The sequence below is a fragment of the Nesoenas mayeri genome, assembly GCF_963082525.1.
Source record: "Nesoenas mayeri genome assembly, chromosome: 11".
Taxonomy (NCBI): domain Eukaryota; kingdom Metazoa; phylum Chordata; class Aves; order Columbiformes; family Columbidae; genus Nesoenas; species Nesoenas mayeri.
In genome coordinates, this window is record NC_137563.1 from 17,414,352 (window position 1) to 17,431,445 (window position 17,094).

Genomic DNA, 17,094 nt, shown 5'->3' on the forward strand with positions numbered 1-17,094 from the left:
CACACCTGTTGTTTAAATTTGACAGACACCGAGTCAAGTAGGAACTTGTTAGTTTTCATTACACCACTTGGAAAAAATGTCATTGTCCATGAAGTAGAGCACAGCTTCCCCTCCAGCATCCCTACACCTGATTCTCTTCTGATGCATGCATCAGGATCTTGCTTGCCTTTGTCAGAGAACATTTTTATTGGAGAGGAAGCGATGAAAAGAATCCATGCTGGGTGGCAGACATGAAGGCGAGTATGCAGCTAGTAAAACTGGTCTATTGAGTAATGGTAATCACGCTAAAGTATGACTGGAAGTTAAGTGTGTGTATGTGTACCTGACACACGCTGCTAGAGAACAGAAAGTGGATATAGCATCTAAAACGTGGAAATGCTTTTGATCTGGTTCAAGGACAAAGGAATAAATGATAGTATTTCCAACTCATGCAGCTGATGGGTTATTCCATGGGGCAGTAGGGGCAAACTGTCCCACGCTTAGTGCAGGAGTCAGTCATCCCAGGCCGCTGTCTTCCCTCACTAGTGAAGTTTTTCAAATTTTCTAAGTCATTTCCCATAGATCTGCATGCAAAGGTAAAAAAGAACTACCTAGTTTAGTTTTTGCGATTATTCTGTTGCAGCACAAATCTGTGTAAATGTATGGAAAGGGGATAGAGCTAAAATCCCTTCTTAGTGATCTGTGTAGCATATAGTCATTGTGCACTTACACATCTTTAGAGAGGCTCTTCTGAAACTTGCCCCAACTTGGGAACAATAATGCGAAGCAAAGGAATGGAGTCTGTAGTGTGCATGGACTCGCTCCCATAAGAATACGCAAGCCCAGTGCCAAATGCCTCCACCCAAACATCCGAGATGTTACTAATTTGATAAGAGGCCGTTTCCTGTTTTTCACTAGCCTGTGCCATTTCTCAAGCTATCTGTGCTCAGTTCTCATAAAGAGCGTTTTTAGTGGCACAGAACATGTCCGCAGAGGGAAATGAAGGTGTAATTGCAGCACAGGTGGGTGAGACCACACTAGAATGGATGGTCACAGCAGCGAACGTGTGCAAAATGGGCTGGCAACCAGCACACACATACAGCTGGAGGAGTACCTGGTGTGAAGCGCAGGGAAGCATATTCTTGTGACAACAGTTATCAGTAAATCACGTGCTGAAGCTTCAAATAGTGTTGAATGGTTTGGAAAAATTGCTAGAGGAGTAGATACTGAGGAGGATCTGGAGTCTTCTATCTAGAAGAGCAGATAGAGACAGTAAATGCAAATCAGGACCATATTTTTCATGCAGGGAAAGCCTGAAGATTCACATATAAAATCTGGAAACGCGTTTTTCCTTCTGTTGCTGTATCTATCAGAGCAAACGCACCTGTTGTTTTTCTCCCTGACTTGCAGGCACCTGCCGTGAAGGCGGCACTTGGGGCCTGAACGCGGCTGCAGAGCTCTCACTGCTGCGTTTCTTGACGTGTAGTTGTCTGGGACTTGTTCATTTCATTGAGCTTTGCATTTTGGGGAGAAAGCGTGGGAAGAGAGGTGGTTATGACCCAGTTGTGAGGACCCCTTTCTAGAGCACACCGGAAAGCTGTCCTGGAGTGCCCGCACCTCATACTTGCAGCGTTGGGCACACCAGCTTCAGAATGACACCTTATGGTTCATATGTGTAAAGTTTTAGGTGGTTTACACCTTTGTTTTGTAGCAACAAACCAGAAAGTTTTGTTACTTCGATTTTGAAGCAACATACTTTAGTCTGGAAATAGGTACTTGGAAAAGCAAAAGGCACTGATGCTGTCTGGTACCTGTTGCGTTGTGCAAATAGTGGTTATTCAAGGCATCTGTCTTGTACCTCTACCCACTGAGTGGGGAGAAAAGCTGGAGAGGGTAAAAAGCTTATGCACAGCAACTGAAATCTAAGGATAAATGGGAAGCCGTTCTCAGGGACAAAATTGTTCGGTCCTCTCTGTGCTCAGTTTTCTATGAGAACCGACTGTTGCCTGGAGAATAACTTCAGGAAAAACAGGAAATAATTCACTATGATTTTTTTTATGGAGGGGGGAGGTGGTAGTTTTCTTTCTTTTACACTGATGTATTTCGCAAATGTTCCTTCATTACTTACTTTCAGCTGGTGAAAACTATTTTTCCTCTGAGTCTCAAGGGGTTTAAAGTAGGCCCTGAATTAAGAGTGTGAGAAAATCACCACTGAGAAACTGCAGTTTCAAAACTAATGATTTTGCAAAGAAGCAAAAGAAATATTGTGTACCCTTTGGCTGGTGTGTAAGTGCAGCATGGTAGTTTCAGCACTCCTTTCCCTGGCATGTGAAATATCTCCCGACCTCCCATCCTGTTGTTTCTAGGAACTGTGTCAGACGGCATGCAACTTGTAAAACTAAGGCAGTAACAATGTGGCACTATAAAACACTTTCATATTCTATTTTATTGAAAGTAAGCAATCCCCAGGTGACACATTCTGAGTACATAGAAAAATAGAGTAAATAAAGGTGAGTTATGTTCCTTTTATGGCATGTGTGTTGAGGGGGGAGGGGGAATAAATTCACCAACCTGTGGTGCTGCACAAAGGTCCCAGCTGAGCCCAAGGGGTGGCATGGCTGCCCTGTAGGTTAGTTTGTGATGGGGACATGGCCACGGCATGACCATGCTGCTGCTGGGACCACAACACGATCAGTGTTCTTGTGTGGGGTAGAAAAAGTACATCATGTTTAACTAAACTCCTTGAGAACTTAAGATTAACAAATACCTGAATTATAGTCTCAGCAGAGCTGATGATGAACATGTTGGTCTCAGTGCCTAAAGACCCACTGGTTTTAATGCTACTCTTTCTTCTAATCCAGGCATTTTACATGTTTAAAGATTTGTTCCAGATCAGTGTTTCTCAGCTACATTGTTGGAGAATCCATCCGTGACCTTAGTTTAGGTAAAAAATAATCAGGGAAGATTTTAATCTTAAAGCTGTGAGTATGCACCTATGTATGTACCTTTTGGGGAAGGGGTGTCTGGTTTTTGGCTGGATCCTGGCCCAGACTGTTACTGGTGCACACTAGTGAGATTAGCACTGTCACTGAAATGGTGCATACACTGTAATCGTGCAGCCGTTACCTTATTTGATAAGCAAATGATAATACTCTTGATAACTGATATGCTGACCAAGACCAAACGAAAATTGTACGTGGGTGAGGAACCTGTGGTAACAACTCAGTTCAGTAGGACCGTGACCGCCCAGAGATGCCCCTGCAGTGGAAGCCGCGCTTTGCCACCAGCCTCAACACCGGCGGGTTTGGTACTGCCATCTACTGCACGAACGCTGCAAGCCACAGGGGAACAACAATTCCGTCTCCTGCTTCTCAAGTAAGTGAAATTGCTCCTGAAAAGACAGAGAGAAAGCAGAGCTTGATTTCTCTCTACATCTAACGTTCCTTTTATTTGTCTCTTTCGAAATTCAGAAAGAATTTGTTGGGTTTTGTTTTGTTCTGCTTATTTTAAGCCTTTCCTAAATCGATAGTAGAAACATCAGGTGTGATCAAGGGAATCATTATCCCTTTAGTCTTTGCATTTTTCACCCATATCACTTTCCCTTATAGATATGTATACATAGATAATATTTTTAATTGCTGCTTTCCTATTTTTTTTCATTTTATCTAGCACAAATACAAATTACTGTCCTTTTTGACTATTTTAGCTTTTGTCTGTTAATTGCTTTCCATTAGATTCAACATTTTTAGGTGCAGAAGTCTTTATTAAAGTTATAACCTTTAACTATTGGAATCAGATGGAATAATTGGAATCCATTGGATTAATGGAACATTTGTTTGTTTCAGAATAAATCCAAACAAAGAAAACAAAGGAGTTTTGTTACACTGCTACTTCCTAAATTTTTAAAAGCCCCTTCCTACAAACTCAGCCTGCGAGCTTCAGTTTGGGTCTGTGGCTGTTATAAATGGTATTTAATATGATAAAAGCGCAGAGCTGGGCTCATGGTTTCAGAACTGGCCATCCCTTTATCAAGGGAATACTAACAGGTATCGCTTGCTTCGTGTCATTCAAACCTTAGATGTTGTTTGTTAAAAACATTACCCATCTTTTCGGTTTCAATGGAAATGTTAAATTTAGAGGCATGTCACAGTAGAATTTCGCCACGTCAGTGAGGTAGAAAAGCAAACGAGATCATCATAGCAAAAATCCTGAGATCAAAGTCCAGACCTACAAGCAGGAGCAGCCGTAATAACAACTGTTAAATATTGCTGGATCCACAAAAGCACTTGCAGAAACGGAGAGGGACGGACAGAAGTGATTCAGTTGTTTTCGAAATGCCTGTAGATTTATTTTTTTTTAAAGAGTCATGTTTTAGGAAATACTGATGAACCCTCACAATTTGCAAATACCTGATGTTTTCACATACTATTGACCAGCACCAGCAGAACGAGCATGTTACACCTTTTGATGGTGCAGAACAGCATGAAAGCCACTGCCCACCTTGTTGTTCTCCAGCTCACACGGTAACAGAATTAAGAAAAAGCCAGTGCGTGCAGCGGTGTGCAAACACAAGATGACTGGGAAGATGCATAAGGACTTTGTTTTAAGGTCTCATGTTATCGAGGCTCTAACATTTGTCTTACTCATAGACTATAAAGCCTTAAAGGATTCTAGATGACGAGACCCTAAAGCTGGCCCACGTTGAGCAAGCACAGCCTGGCTTTGCCGAGAGACACGTCGTGTCACGACACTCTTTATCATCCCAATAAGGCAAATCTCTTCACACGGGCTTTTCAAATCTGGTAAGCGCAACTTGGCAAGGAGGCAGAGCAGAGGGTAAGTCAGCTGGTTGAGTGCTAAACCACGTGGAGTTTTTCCAGGGGGTCTCCAGATGGAGTTTTCTGGCTGTGTTACATAAGGAAGATGGATTACAGCTGAGCCTACATGTCTAAATGACTGGTGGATAAGGATAGAAGAAAAACATTGGTTTTCTGTTGTTGTTAAATTTCGAATAGAATTGGATTAGGCCGGTGCTTGCTGTCCTCATTTGCTATTGGTGGGAAGAAGAAAATTCTCAAAACTTTGTAAACCTGATATTCTTAACTCAAAGTTAACAGAAACAGCAGCTCAGAGGAAGATACAACAGATAACAGTGGGACGTGTTGTGCTACTGGATTTATCACAAAGCTCTTCATTAAGCCAATCAGAGAGAAACGGCAAGAGCCATTTCTGGCTTAGGCCCATTCAAAAGTGTGATGCCAGAGTTCCTGCTGAGCAGGTTAATGTAAGAATGCAGAGAATCCTGCTGCAAAATTCTTCCAGAGAGACAGTTTAACACAGTGAAAATGAGTTATGAGAAAGTAAATACAGCATCTTGTACCAGCTGGGTATGAAGTTGTACTGTGATAAGCAGTGGAGTTTTATTGAGAAAATATTAATGAGAAATAAGTGCCTGCAGTGAAAACTGTAGCATCTGGTCTGCATTTGGCTTCATGCATGAAAGCTGTTAGGCCTGACTTCTGCCAGACCCTGCAGCTTTGAGCTCGTTGGGCAGGAATACGATTGAACTCCCTAGGTCAGCATCTCGCAAGCTTCTCCTAGCAGAGCATATGTGGAGTTCTGAAAGGACACGCTCCCCACTTTGGCTAGCAAGTATGGATTTTTTTTTTTTAATTTCTTAAGCTGTTGTATTCTCTGTCAACATATATATATTTATGGAGTGTTACGGAGCTGTTGTTCAAGAATCCTTCAACATGTATGCATTCTATTTTAAGTCATTGTCTAAATACCCCAGATAGTCTCCACGAGAAAAATGGCAAAGCCCTACGTGATCCATCAAACGGGACACCGTGGGCTTTCCACACCAGGAGCTTTGTAATGACACGTTCCCATCAACCTACGTGTGATTTGCGGAGCTTGAGGTCCTTACAGCAGTCCAGTCTAAGGCATTCCCTTGACAGGACTGGCTTAGAAAAGAAAGTTAAAAAAAATAAACAAAAATAAGTTTAAAAGAGGCTACTATGAACATTTCTCAAGTGTTTGGATGCTGTCGTGTGCCAAGGGCTCTAGTGCTTCTGGTATCACCTCTGGAATGTTCTGCTCATCGTGGCCCACAGTGGCTCATCCACGGACAGGGGTCCGTCCCGCGCTCCCCTGTGCCCTGTGGGACCGGGCAGTCTGAAACCCAGAACAAGAGCCACAAGAGTGATTAAAAAACACCGAAATGTGCGGACTGCCCAGCCCTGCCTGTCTGTGCCGGGCCCTCCTGGGCTATCACATCTCAACAGTTACGTTTAAGAACCCTCCTTCCATTAGTTTGCCGGATCGGTCTTTGAACGCCGTGGCACTCCAGGCACACAGCTGTACGGCGGTCTGGTACAAACGTGTCCGGGAGGGAAAGGGCTGCTCTCCCCAGGCGACTGCTGCCCAGTCACAGCCAGGATTGCTCCCACGGGGTGGTCTGTCAGTCTCCCACTCGTGGGCTGAGGGGTGTGCAGGTTTTTGCTGGGAAGGTGCTGGGTTTCAACAGGTGATGTCCTTCCAGAAACTACAAGTGATTTTTGTGGTTACACGGTTTAGTTTTAAATAGAGTCTGTTGGTACTGCTCATATAATGTAAATATCTCATGTTTATTTAAAACAAACCAAACCAAACCGGCGGCTGCCCTCGCTCGATGCGCTCGGAGATCGGCCGAGCGAGCGCTCGGGAGCGGCTGGGGCTGCCTGGCGAGGCGGCCGGCGGGGCCGAGCAGGCGCCATGTCCGGGCTGGCACAGGCGCTGCGGCTCCGGGCAGCCCCCGGGCGGCTCCGGGCAGCCCGGCCGAGGGGCGGCGGTGCCGGGGCGCGGCCCTGGGGCTGGGGGCTGGCGCTGGGGCTGGCGCTGGGGGTGAAGGCGCCCACGGCGGCGGGCTGCGAGGCTGAGGGCGGGCGGGAGGCGAAGGCGAGTCCGCTGCCGCCCCCCCGGGACTTCGGCGCGGCCATCGAGAGGAGCCGGGACCTGCTGCGGCGGGTGAAGGTGCGGAGGGCGCGGGAGGGTCCCGTGCCCGGGGCCTTCGGCACCGCTGCGAGGGCCCGGTCAGGCCCGAGGGGAACGGGGCTCGCAGGAGCGGTTTTGAGGCCCGCCGCGTTTGCGGTGCTGCTGCTGCGGGTTGAGCCTTCGCCTGTCGGTGGCTTTTAACTGAAAAGAGCCTTCTTCGTGTCTCCTGTCTCTTTTTGTCAGGATGAAGCGGGAGTCCCGGGCATAGTGGTTGGAGTTTCTGTAGATGGAAAGGCAGTCTGGTCAGAAGGTCGGTATCTGGGGCGGTAGCTGTATGTGCTGTTGGTAAGGGGTGAATGTCTTAAAAATGACCAGTTCAGACACACCGATCAGGCTGCAGCTTTATCCACTAGATGTCCCATCTCCGGACGGTGGCCAGAAACAGTTGCCAAGGAAGAACAAAGTGATACTTTCCTTGGTAAACGTCAATAATTTCCAGGAATCGATAACTTATTAACTTCCTGCCTGTGCTATTACATCTCAACAGTTACGTTTAAGAACGTTCCTTCCATTAGTTTGCCAGATGAGTCTTTGCATGTCCTTGCACTGCAGGCACACAGCTGTACCGCCCTCTGGTACAAACATGTCCCGGAGACAGTTCATGTTTGTTAAAAAACAAACAGACAAACCCCACCACCAAACTGTGTCTCTTTTCAGAAACACTTTAATAATGTCTTTTGGGTTTTTACACAGTTTGAATGGTAGTACTAAAAGGCAACATACTTCATTAATGCGGTATAGAATTTAAAAAAAATGGTAAGATTGTTACGAACTTTCTTCTGACAGTCTGTTGTTGCATTAACTATTGTGTATGTATAAAGCTGACTGTGGGGCTTTGGTTTCTCTTTCATCATGTTAAGAACAAGTTGAAGAGCCTCTAGTACCGTTTGTAATGTGGCCTAGTAAGAAAATTGTGCTAGAAACTTAATCACAACCTTTCTCAAATCAGATTGCTACTTGAGTAGCTACCCTATGTAAATGAAAAGGTCTTGGGTGACTGACATGTCATCAGTTTTATTTATTGTATTTTAGCAAGTTGTGTGGTTGGTTGTTTTTTTTAGTAGTTCGTTATTAGACAGACATGCATTGCTTGCAAGCCTTGCTTATGCTGAAAACTGCAAATACGTCATTCCTGTATTTCATTGTTTTTTATGCTGCAACATTACTTGCACAGTTTCTTCAGACCTAGCTCAAACTGAAGACTAGCATGGGAGCTTGATAATGCTTTATTAATTCCAGTTCTTGCTACCAGATTTGTGGATTGGTTACCTAGGGAAACGCTAGTATGGAGAATATTAAACTGTCTTTTAACTGAAGTCATGCTGGGTGATGTTGAAACATAGTGTATAACAGCGCTGTTCTGTAAAGCTTTACAGCGTAGGAATTGCTATCAGTTCGTGATTTCCTTTCTCAGTTTCTGTATTGATAAAATAAGACCCTTTACTCTTTCAGCCATTAATTCAGAACAGTGAAAGGAGTATTTATGACTGGTGGTCAGTTATTTTACAGTCTGGACTTTGGTCTCTTTTAGTTTTTCTGCACTGAATATTTGACCTCAGGAGTGTAAATTTTGGCTTAATCTTCCATCATTAGATTTGATTTGTAGTCTTAATCAGTAACTTGGGATGCCATTGGCCAGTACAATGCGATTTGATTAACTGTTTCTACTACATTAAAATGTTATCAACCTAATTGAAGCAGGAGCAGGGATAGTCCAGTGCTTCATGTTCCAGTTTATCTAGAGGAAAAACATTTTAAGGAGCCAGTAAATCTAATTCATCACAAATAATAAATTCATCATGTATCTGTGCAAAAATATTTACGACAATGTTTTTATTTTCTTAAAGGTTTGGGTTATGCTGATGTAGAGAATCGTGTGGTGTGTAAGCCGGAGACAATCATGCGAATTGCCAGTATTAGCAAGTGTCTTACAATGATGGCTGTTGCTAAATTGTGGGAAGAGGGGAAACTGGATTTAGATGCTCCTGTGCAGATATATGTCCCTGAATTTCCAGAAAAAGTCTATGAGGGTGAAAAGGTACGCAACTGCTTATTGCTAACACTTCTTTGGATTTTTGTTACTGTCGTTGCACAGCCGTGTGTGTACAGGTGCCTATATCTGGACCTAGTCCTCTAAAACACCAAAAGTCATGTAGACTGTACTGTTTGCTGCTCAATAAAGCAGCACTGGAAATTTGGATCTTCAGTTTTATATCAAGTGTGTAGTGTGCACATATATATGTATGTATTTTAACTGCATTTAATACATGATATTTATAAGGTCTTATATCTTTGTTCCTTGTCATGTTGAATTTTACTTTTCTGGTGATTTAGTGCATGACACATTTTTAATGAAGAGAGCTCACATTTAAATATTGTCCTTTTCTACCCAGGTCACTATTACTACAAGACTGTTGGTTTCACACTTGAGTGGGATTCGTCACTATGAAAAAGATATTACAAAAGTAAAGGAAGAAAAGGAAAAGGCAAACAGAGTGTTGAAGCAAACAAAGGATAAAGAACAAAAAGAAAAAGAAGGCAAAGAGATTGAAAAGACTGATTCTGCCAAACTGAGGAAAGAACATGAAGGTGAGGTAAAAAGCCGAAATTCAAAACCTGGCGGGAAAGACAAGGAATTTGAACAAGAAGAGTATTATTTGAAGGAAAAATTTGAAAGTGTGTTTGAATCACTGAAGATATTTAAAAATGATCCTTTATTCTTTAAACCAGGTGAGTTTCTATTCATTTGAACCAAAATATGTGGTTTGTTTTGGTTTTTTTTACTACTTGTGCGCCATTAAAAGCTCAACAGAGGCATATTGGGGCTGTTCTACACAAACCATCTAGTGATGTAATTGTCTTAAAACAGAGGTAACTTTTGAAGACTGAACTGATCGGGATTTTATCAGCTCAATTTTAGATAACAGTCTTGTATAGATATATTTACCAATCTACTGATTTGAAGAATTATGCTCGTATAGATACCTCCTAATGGTGTATCTGCACCATAATCCAGCAGGTTCAAAATGTGACTTAAAAGTTAATACAAAAAGGCCCAGATAATGCAGGGAAGCAGAGAAAGTGAGACCTCAGGTAGAAATAAGACTTCTCTTCCAGGAGCTCTAAGTAGTGCAGTAAGTGCTGTGAAATGTACCAGTTATTGCATTTATAAATGCTAAAGCAGGTTATAAGTTTGGTAACAAATTTGTATCTACAAAGTATTTTGTGAGCAGATACCAACTTGCCTTGTTTATGCTCTGAGCCTTCTAGGTATGAACCAAAAGCAAAAAATGTTAGTGAGGCGCTAAACCGGAGCTTAAAAATTCTACAGGAAGGCCACAGAATCACAGAATTGTTGAGGTTATTTATTGTTAGAGTTATTTAAGTTAATTCTGGAGAGGGCTTGTAGAACTTCAGGTGTAAGTTCTAAATGAGTTAGGTTGACAGGGAAATGATATACATTGCTGATAAACAGTAAATAATGTGCATTTAAGGGCAGAGAGGTAGGAAGGGGGAGAAGTTAGCCACTTACCATCTTGGAGAGTTCTAGGATCCATTTTGAGTAAGGAATCTGTCTTGACTGCAGGCAGTTCAGCATTGCTTGATATGTAGATGTTTCATAAAAAGCATTAGTGCAAGGATAATAGTTAAGAAAATGAAACATTGTTTTGTAAATAAATTATATCATCATAAATAATATGCATGTTAGTGCTCATGTAATTTTTCAGGATATTCTAGAGCTAGAAAACTAGAACTAGAAACACTGGTAAAAGTGACCAAGACCTTTGAAAATCTTGAGCAAGTGCTACCCTGGTCTTTCTGTGTCTAGGGTATAGGCACACAAACCAGTCACAGTAGGTGAGCGTCTTTTAAGAAGTAATTTTTTTGTTTGCTTCAGCTTTCCAAATATAGACGTTATTGTTAGAGCCAGTGTGGTAAATCTTGTGCAAAGGGTGTTAAATGTCAGTCTTCACATCTTGGTGCAAAGCTCGGCCATGCATGCAGATCTCTGAAAGTTCTCCAGCTCTGTCGCTGTTCTCAGAGCTGCCTGCACGTAGCAAGTGCCCATGTGTGTTCCCAGGGCCCAGCATCGTAAGCTTGTGATCCACATCATACTAATGTGGGGGTGACGGGAGAGTCTTTTAATTGATTATTCATTGTATATATGGTTTTGTGTGCACATGTGATTACTTAAATGTTATCCTTCAGATTCCATGTAAGCATCATGGAGCTAACATCTTTTCTTTCCCCTCCCTTTCTCATTGTGTTTCTTCAAGGTAGTCAGTTCTTGTATTCAACGTATGGGTTTACTCTTCTGAGCGCTATTGTGGAGAGAGCTTCAGGACAAAAATTTACAGATTATATGCTAAAAATGTTTCGTGATTTGGATATGCTATCAACTGTACTCGATGACAATGAAGCAATGATATATAACAGAGCAAGGTAAATAAGGACAAAGCTTTTTTTTCCCCCAACATTTGTTGCTCCTTCTATCTTTATTAAACCAGCTGAATTAAACATGTGTCAGGTTTATTTCAGGCTTTTGAATGAAGTGGCTTCTGTTATTTCAAAGTTAGTCATGTAATTGATTTTGTGTCAGGATTATAGTATTGATTAATTAGCATGTAAAATTACAGAATAGGAAAGAAGTATTTCCTGTTATAAGGGTATATATGGAGAGGGGAGTGGCTTGAGTGACTGAAGTTTGCATTTGTTTTGCAGAAAAATTGTAACTGAATCACAAAAGCAGGTTATGGAAAAAGTCGTGAAAATGACACTCAAACTTTTTAAAATTATGGCTTCTAAAATGCTCTCAATGAAAATGTTGATGATCATGTTGAATCCAAGGTTTATAGTACTTACATATAAGCGTATACTTGAAATGTGTCTGTGTGTACATGCACAGACATAGAAAGCAGTTTGTAATGTTTAGGGGTAGCTTTGTTCTGTATTCTAAGATGCTTTGTGCTGGTATTTATTTTGCTTGCAATTTTTCAGAGGCTCTTCCAGCTCTAATTCTGGATGCTGGTGATGTTCTCATCAGTTATCAAGCTTGACAGTCAAGTTCTTTTAAAAAATATGTTAAACCATTTATAAACAGAAATATGGTAGGGATGAAAGAATTGGGACAGATACTGTTTTAGGAGTTTTTATGGGGTGCTCATTGTTAACCAAAACTAAGATGCTAACGAGATGGTTTTGCTTCCACAAGCAGCCAGCTTGGTGCCTCAAGCTAGAACAGATGGACATGTTGTGTTTTGTTCAATAGTTTGGTTATACTGTATTTCACGGGCATGAAAATGTTTGAAAAGTCATGTTCTAGATCGTTTGGAGGCATTAGTCAAGCATTTCAATATTTTGTTTTATTGTGATCAAAAAACTGACTTGCGGGGACTGGATGTGGAGTGTGTCTCTGTACTGTTTGATAATAGGCTTGCCCTGCCCCGCTACCCCCTGTCACCAGCCTAAAGGCCAAAGGTTAAAATTCATCAGATTATATAGTTATTCAACATGCTATTTTCACAAGCATCGTTCAGCCTGCACTCATGTGGTGTTGTTCCTGATAGTTCATTCTGCAATTCTGGTTGGTAGTTTCTAGTTTGTATTTTAATTACGGGTTTTGCGAGACTTTCATGCTTCTCACTTTTCTTAGTAGTTCCAGAATATTCAGTTTTGGTAGTATATGGCAACTGTAATGGGGCAGTGGGGGGAAATCAATCCTAAGTGGAAACTCCTGTCTCGGAGCAGTCACCTCCCACCTCAGTGAAATTTCAGCTCGGTGTCTGATAATCATGGGGTAGTTGTAGGATTCCTCTTTCTTAAAACACTTAACATCTAGTACAGGGATTTAACAAAAATCCTGTGCCGGCTGACCTGTAGATTTCTGTTACATCTCTTATGTGTATATTGCCTTTATTCTTACTATATCCTCAGAAGAAGGCTTAGTACTTTTATTGAAATTAAGCTTCTAACCGAAGAAGTCACCTTCATTTTTGTTTTCTTGTCTGAATTTCTTGTTGATTTTTCTGCAAGAAATATATTTAAAGAAAATACATTTTAAGAACTTCTGAAGTTTCATGAGAACAACCTAACACATATTCAGTTTGCTTTTTTAAGGTAGGGCAGCTTAAAATAGTTGTGCATACTATCTGAGAATGACAAGGTGAATTTTCTTGAATCCTAGGTGTTACATTTACAACAAAAAGGGACGGCTGGTAAACGCACCGTATGTGGACAACTCGTACAAGTGGGCTGGTGGTGGCTTTCTGTCGTCAGTAGGTGACCTTCTGAAGTTTGGAAATGCCTTGTTATACAGCTATCAAGCCGGACAATTTAAAAGCACGAATGGCAAACTTCTTCCGGGGTACCTCAAACCAGACACAGTCGCAATGATGTGGACCCCGGTGCCAAAAACAGAAGTGTCGTGGGACAGGGACGGTAAATACGCAATGGCTTGGGCTGTTGTAGAGAAAAAACAGCTATGTGGCTGTTGCAGGCAGCAGAAACACTACGCATCTCACACAGGTGGCGCAGTGGGGGCCAGCAGCGTCCTCCTCATTCTTCCTGAAGAGCTGGACTCGGAAGCTATAGGTTCCGGGCTGGTGGCACCACCCAGAGGAGTAATTGTCAGTATTATCTGTAACATGCAATCAGTTTCACTCAACAGCACTGCCTTAAAGATTGCAAGGGAATTCGATAAAGAGAAGTGGGCACAATATATAGATTAAAAAAAGAGAGATGAGTAACTGAACTCACTGTGCTGAAACACACACACACACAAAAAAGAGAAGAAATTGGACTCTAAGGTCACTAAGAATACGTGAAGAAAAAGCATCCAGAATTCACTTAACTTCTGCTAGTGGTGCTAAACCTATGTGTAGCTGCAATTCATCTCTCAGGGAAGTTTCTAACATACAGAAAAAGAGAATGTAACAGTCAAATTTGACTTCCTGTAACACCTGTGTAAATCATGATTACTTTAGCAGGCTTCTTTTCTCATCCAGTCAAGTGCTTGACCAAGATTAAAAAGAAAAAAAAAGGCATTGGTTTCCTGCACTGAGAAGTACAACAACAAATTATCTACCTTAAATGTTAAACTTTTGAAAAATGTCATATCTTGATTTGAGCACACAAAGACATAATTTGTTACTCTCACAGTTCCAGTCTGCCAAAACTGTTCAGTATTACTTTTCAAAGTAAAATGGTTTTACTGTTGATTTTTATATTTTCACATAGTGCTTATTTGCTTAAAAAGCAAAAAAAACCCAACAAAACCCAAATCTTGAAGCTACCTCCAGAATGCAGATTCATACCAGAAGTATGCTCTTGTCAGAGCTGTGGATTGTTAAGAATTAGAAAAGAGTGAAGCTAGAGTCACGTAAGTAAAAATCTTACTGTTACTTAGATATCCTCTCTTCCATTTTTATTGGACACAGAGAATGTGTGAAACTAGTTTTCTGTGAAATAAGCATATTATTTCCACAGTTGAATATGCCTGAATAGCACATGGTAAGCTGTCAGACTGTCTTATTGGTTTTGAATGACACACTTGCTACCTTTGGTAGCCAGAAATGGCACTGTATTCTGCAATGCAGATATTCCTTTAGGTATAGGAATTAGGAACTCAAATAACTCAATACAATTTAAAGCCCATTCTTGAAGCCAGTAGTAGAAGTCTCACAGACTTCGAGAGGTTTTGTGGAAAACCATCCTTTTTTCCATTTGGAGACCTGCCTCATGTGGTACATGGTTGAACAAGAAATTGTGAGTTGCAAAGAAGCAGTTTCTAGTCTTTACTTTTACTATAGGAATACAATGACATCTGAATATGTTAATTTTATATATTTCATAATGGCATGGAAGATCTCCAAGATCTACCACCACTCCACACTTCTGCAGTTACATCAGACAGTATTTCCAGGTTGAGACAAACCAAATAACCTTCAGGAAAGGTTTGAATAGAATACTTCTGTCTCTGCAGTGTTTAGCAGCTCTGCTTCTCTGCGTGTAAGGAGCAAGATGTCTTAGATAACAGCGAACAGGAGACAAACTTACCTGCCTTTTCCATAAGTTAGTGCTTTTAGCATTAACCTCATAGTCGTTCCCTGCCCTGTGATGAAATAAGACGCCGTCAGCTCTGTTAGCAGCACGCCCGTGATAACGTTTATTGCCCAAGATTGGCAAACCAGGAAATTGAACATTTTGAGGCGTCGGTGTTTACCTACATTTTTAATTGAAGCTAGTAGGACTTGTGGACTCCTCTTCATAATTATAATAGTTCTTGTGCCTTTAAACAGTAAAAGCTTACACTTAAACTATCTGCTTGGGTTTTATGGCCCACTCACCAAAACTGCACTTTTTCATTCATTAATAATGGATTGTATTTATCTCAATAATATAAAATCAGTAGAGACAACAGAGAGAACCTTTCTGAAACAACTGTCATTTGGTTGGGCAATCTGCTCTTCCACTAAGTCTTTGATATTGTTCGACAGTTCCAATACAGAAGTACTGGAGGTAGATGAGCATCTTCTGCAGTAGCGACGTTCTTGTTTTCTTCCAGTCATGAGCACCTACAAGCTGGGTAAATGTGCAGCTGCAGAAGTTATTGCCCATTTTACACAGGGAACTGGAGTAAGTAGGTCTGAGTTGTTTTCGTGTTGAAGAATACATGGATACAGACCAAATGCAATGTTTTAAATATAGCAAATCTGAAAAGTAACTGTTATTTTAGGATTTCTAACATGCTTTTCTTGTGTGATGCATCTGTTTTGCAGATGGTATTTATTGTTCTTGAAAACTGTTTCTTGTACTTGAGAGAAGCCAGGTTTCACTCACCATTGTGTTTGGGTTTCGACAAAAGATTCAGAACGTACAAGGCACAGGTTTACCCTTATGCTTGGCTGCACACAACCAAACTAATAAATGTAAATATTCAAACTATGTATGAAAGTGTTTGGGGTTGTCACATGCAGGGACAGGAGTTGAACTCAATGATCCTTGTGGGTCCCTTTCAACTCAGGACATTCTGTGATTCTACGAATAATGGGAAGAAGCATCTAAGGCATTTCTAACACCAAGATATTAATGGCAATGTCTCACTCTTCTCATAGAGTATGTTTAGCCACCAACATTCTATATGCATACCTTGTTCTTTATCTTCCATAACGTAAAGCTTTTAAAAACCCCTCTGTTGTCACATGTACAGTATGGGAGATGCTGTGATGTCTAATTTTCATCTTCCAGTACCTGGAATAGAATGGGTCACTGACTTTCTCTGATTTAGTATTTACTTAATAATGAGTTCTTATTGTTTATGGTGGGGGAAGAAAAGGCAGAGATCTGGGAGACCAGGAATCAGTCTGGCCTGAGCACATGTATTCAGGTCGCAAGTGAATTAATATTGCCGCTTTGGTCTCCGTTCTGAAACCAGGTATTTGATGGACTGGCATTAAGTGTGGGAAACTGGTCAATTCAGAGTAGCTTTCATGATAAACTTGCTCTTAAATGAAACTTTATTGTGAAAACAGTATGGTACTGACATAAAACTGTACTTTTCTTAAAAGGCATGTATACTACATTGGTGCATCTATTTCTGTACCAAGCATCTACTTTTTGTATCTGGTAATTATAAATGTTCACTGTTTGAATTAACTGAAATAAAACATCTTGCAAATGCAACAAATTATAATATTGGGTTTTGCGGGGGGTTTTATTGACTAGAAACGTTTTAAAAGTCATAAGAAGAATACAAGTTAAGTAGAAGTTCCCAACAACGATTAGTTCACTAGGACATTTTGAAAGAGATGTTGATACACGAGATATTATTTATTAAAATAAGACTTCATTTGAATGTTTTCTCATGGTTAAAAAAAAAAAAATCTACTTTTGAACAGCCGTTTAGAAAAGGATGGCTTTTAAAAACTGAAAACTTGTGTTCTCACTGTCTTAATGTCAGTGTTTAATACTGAAAACTTGCATAGTTTTGCTTTACTAGATTTTTTTAGTGACTGGATACAATTCACAGCTGTTAGCGTAGGTTGCTGACTTGCTGTTTCTTATATGCCAATATGCTTCCTC

General features: G+C 41.0%; 1 protein-coding gene across 1 annotated transcript; it reads left to right on the plus strand.

The window, feature by feature from the left end:
* Positions 1-6,735: 6,735 nt before the first annotated feature.
* On the plus strand, positions 6,736-16,978 carry LACTB (lactamase beta; the record flags this gene model as incomplete). The annotated part of the gene is made up of 7 exons (XM_080350982.1): positions 6,736-6,993; positions 7,198-7,264; positions 8,862-9,052; positions 9,408-9,744; positions 11,292-11,457; positions 13,199-15,648; positions 15,792-16,978. 6 exons carry the CDS (start codon positions 6,736-6,738, stop codon positions 13,740-13,742), a joined length of 1,563 nt encoding a protein of 520 aa, XP_080207108.1. The 3' UTR covers positions 13,743-15,648; positions 15,792-16,978.
* Positions 16,979-17,094: the final 116 nt, after the last annotated feature.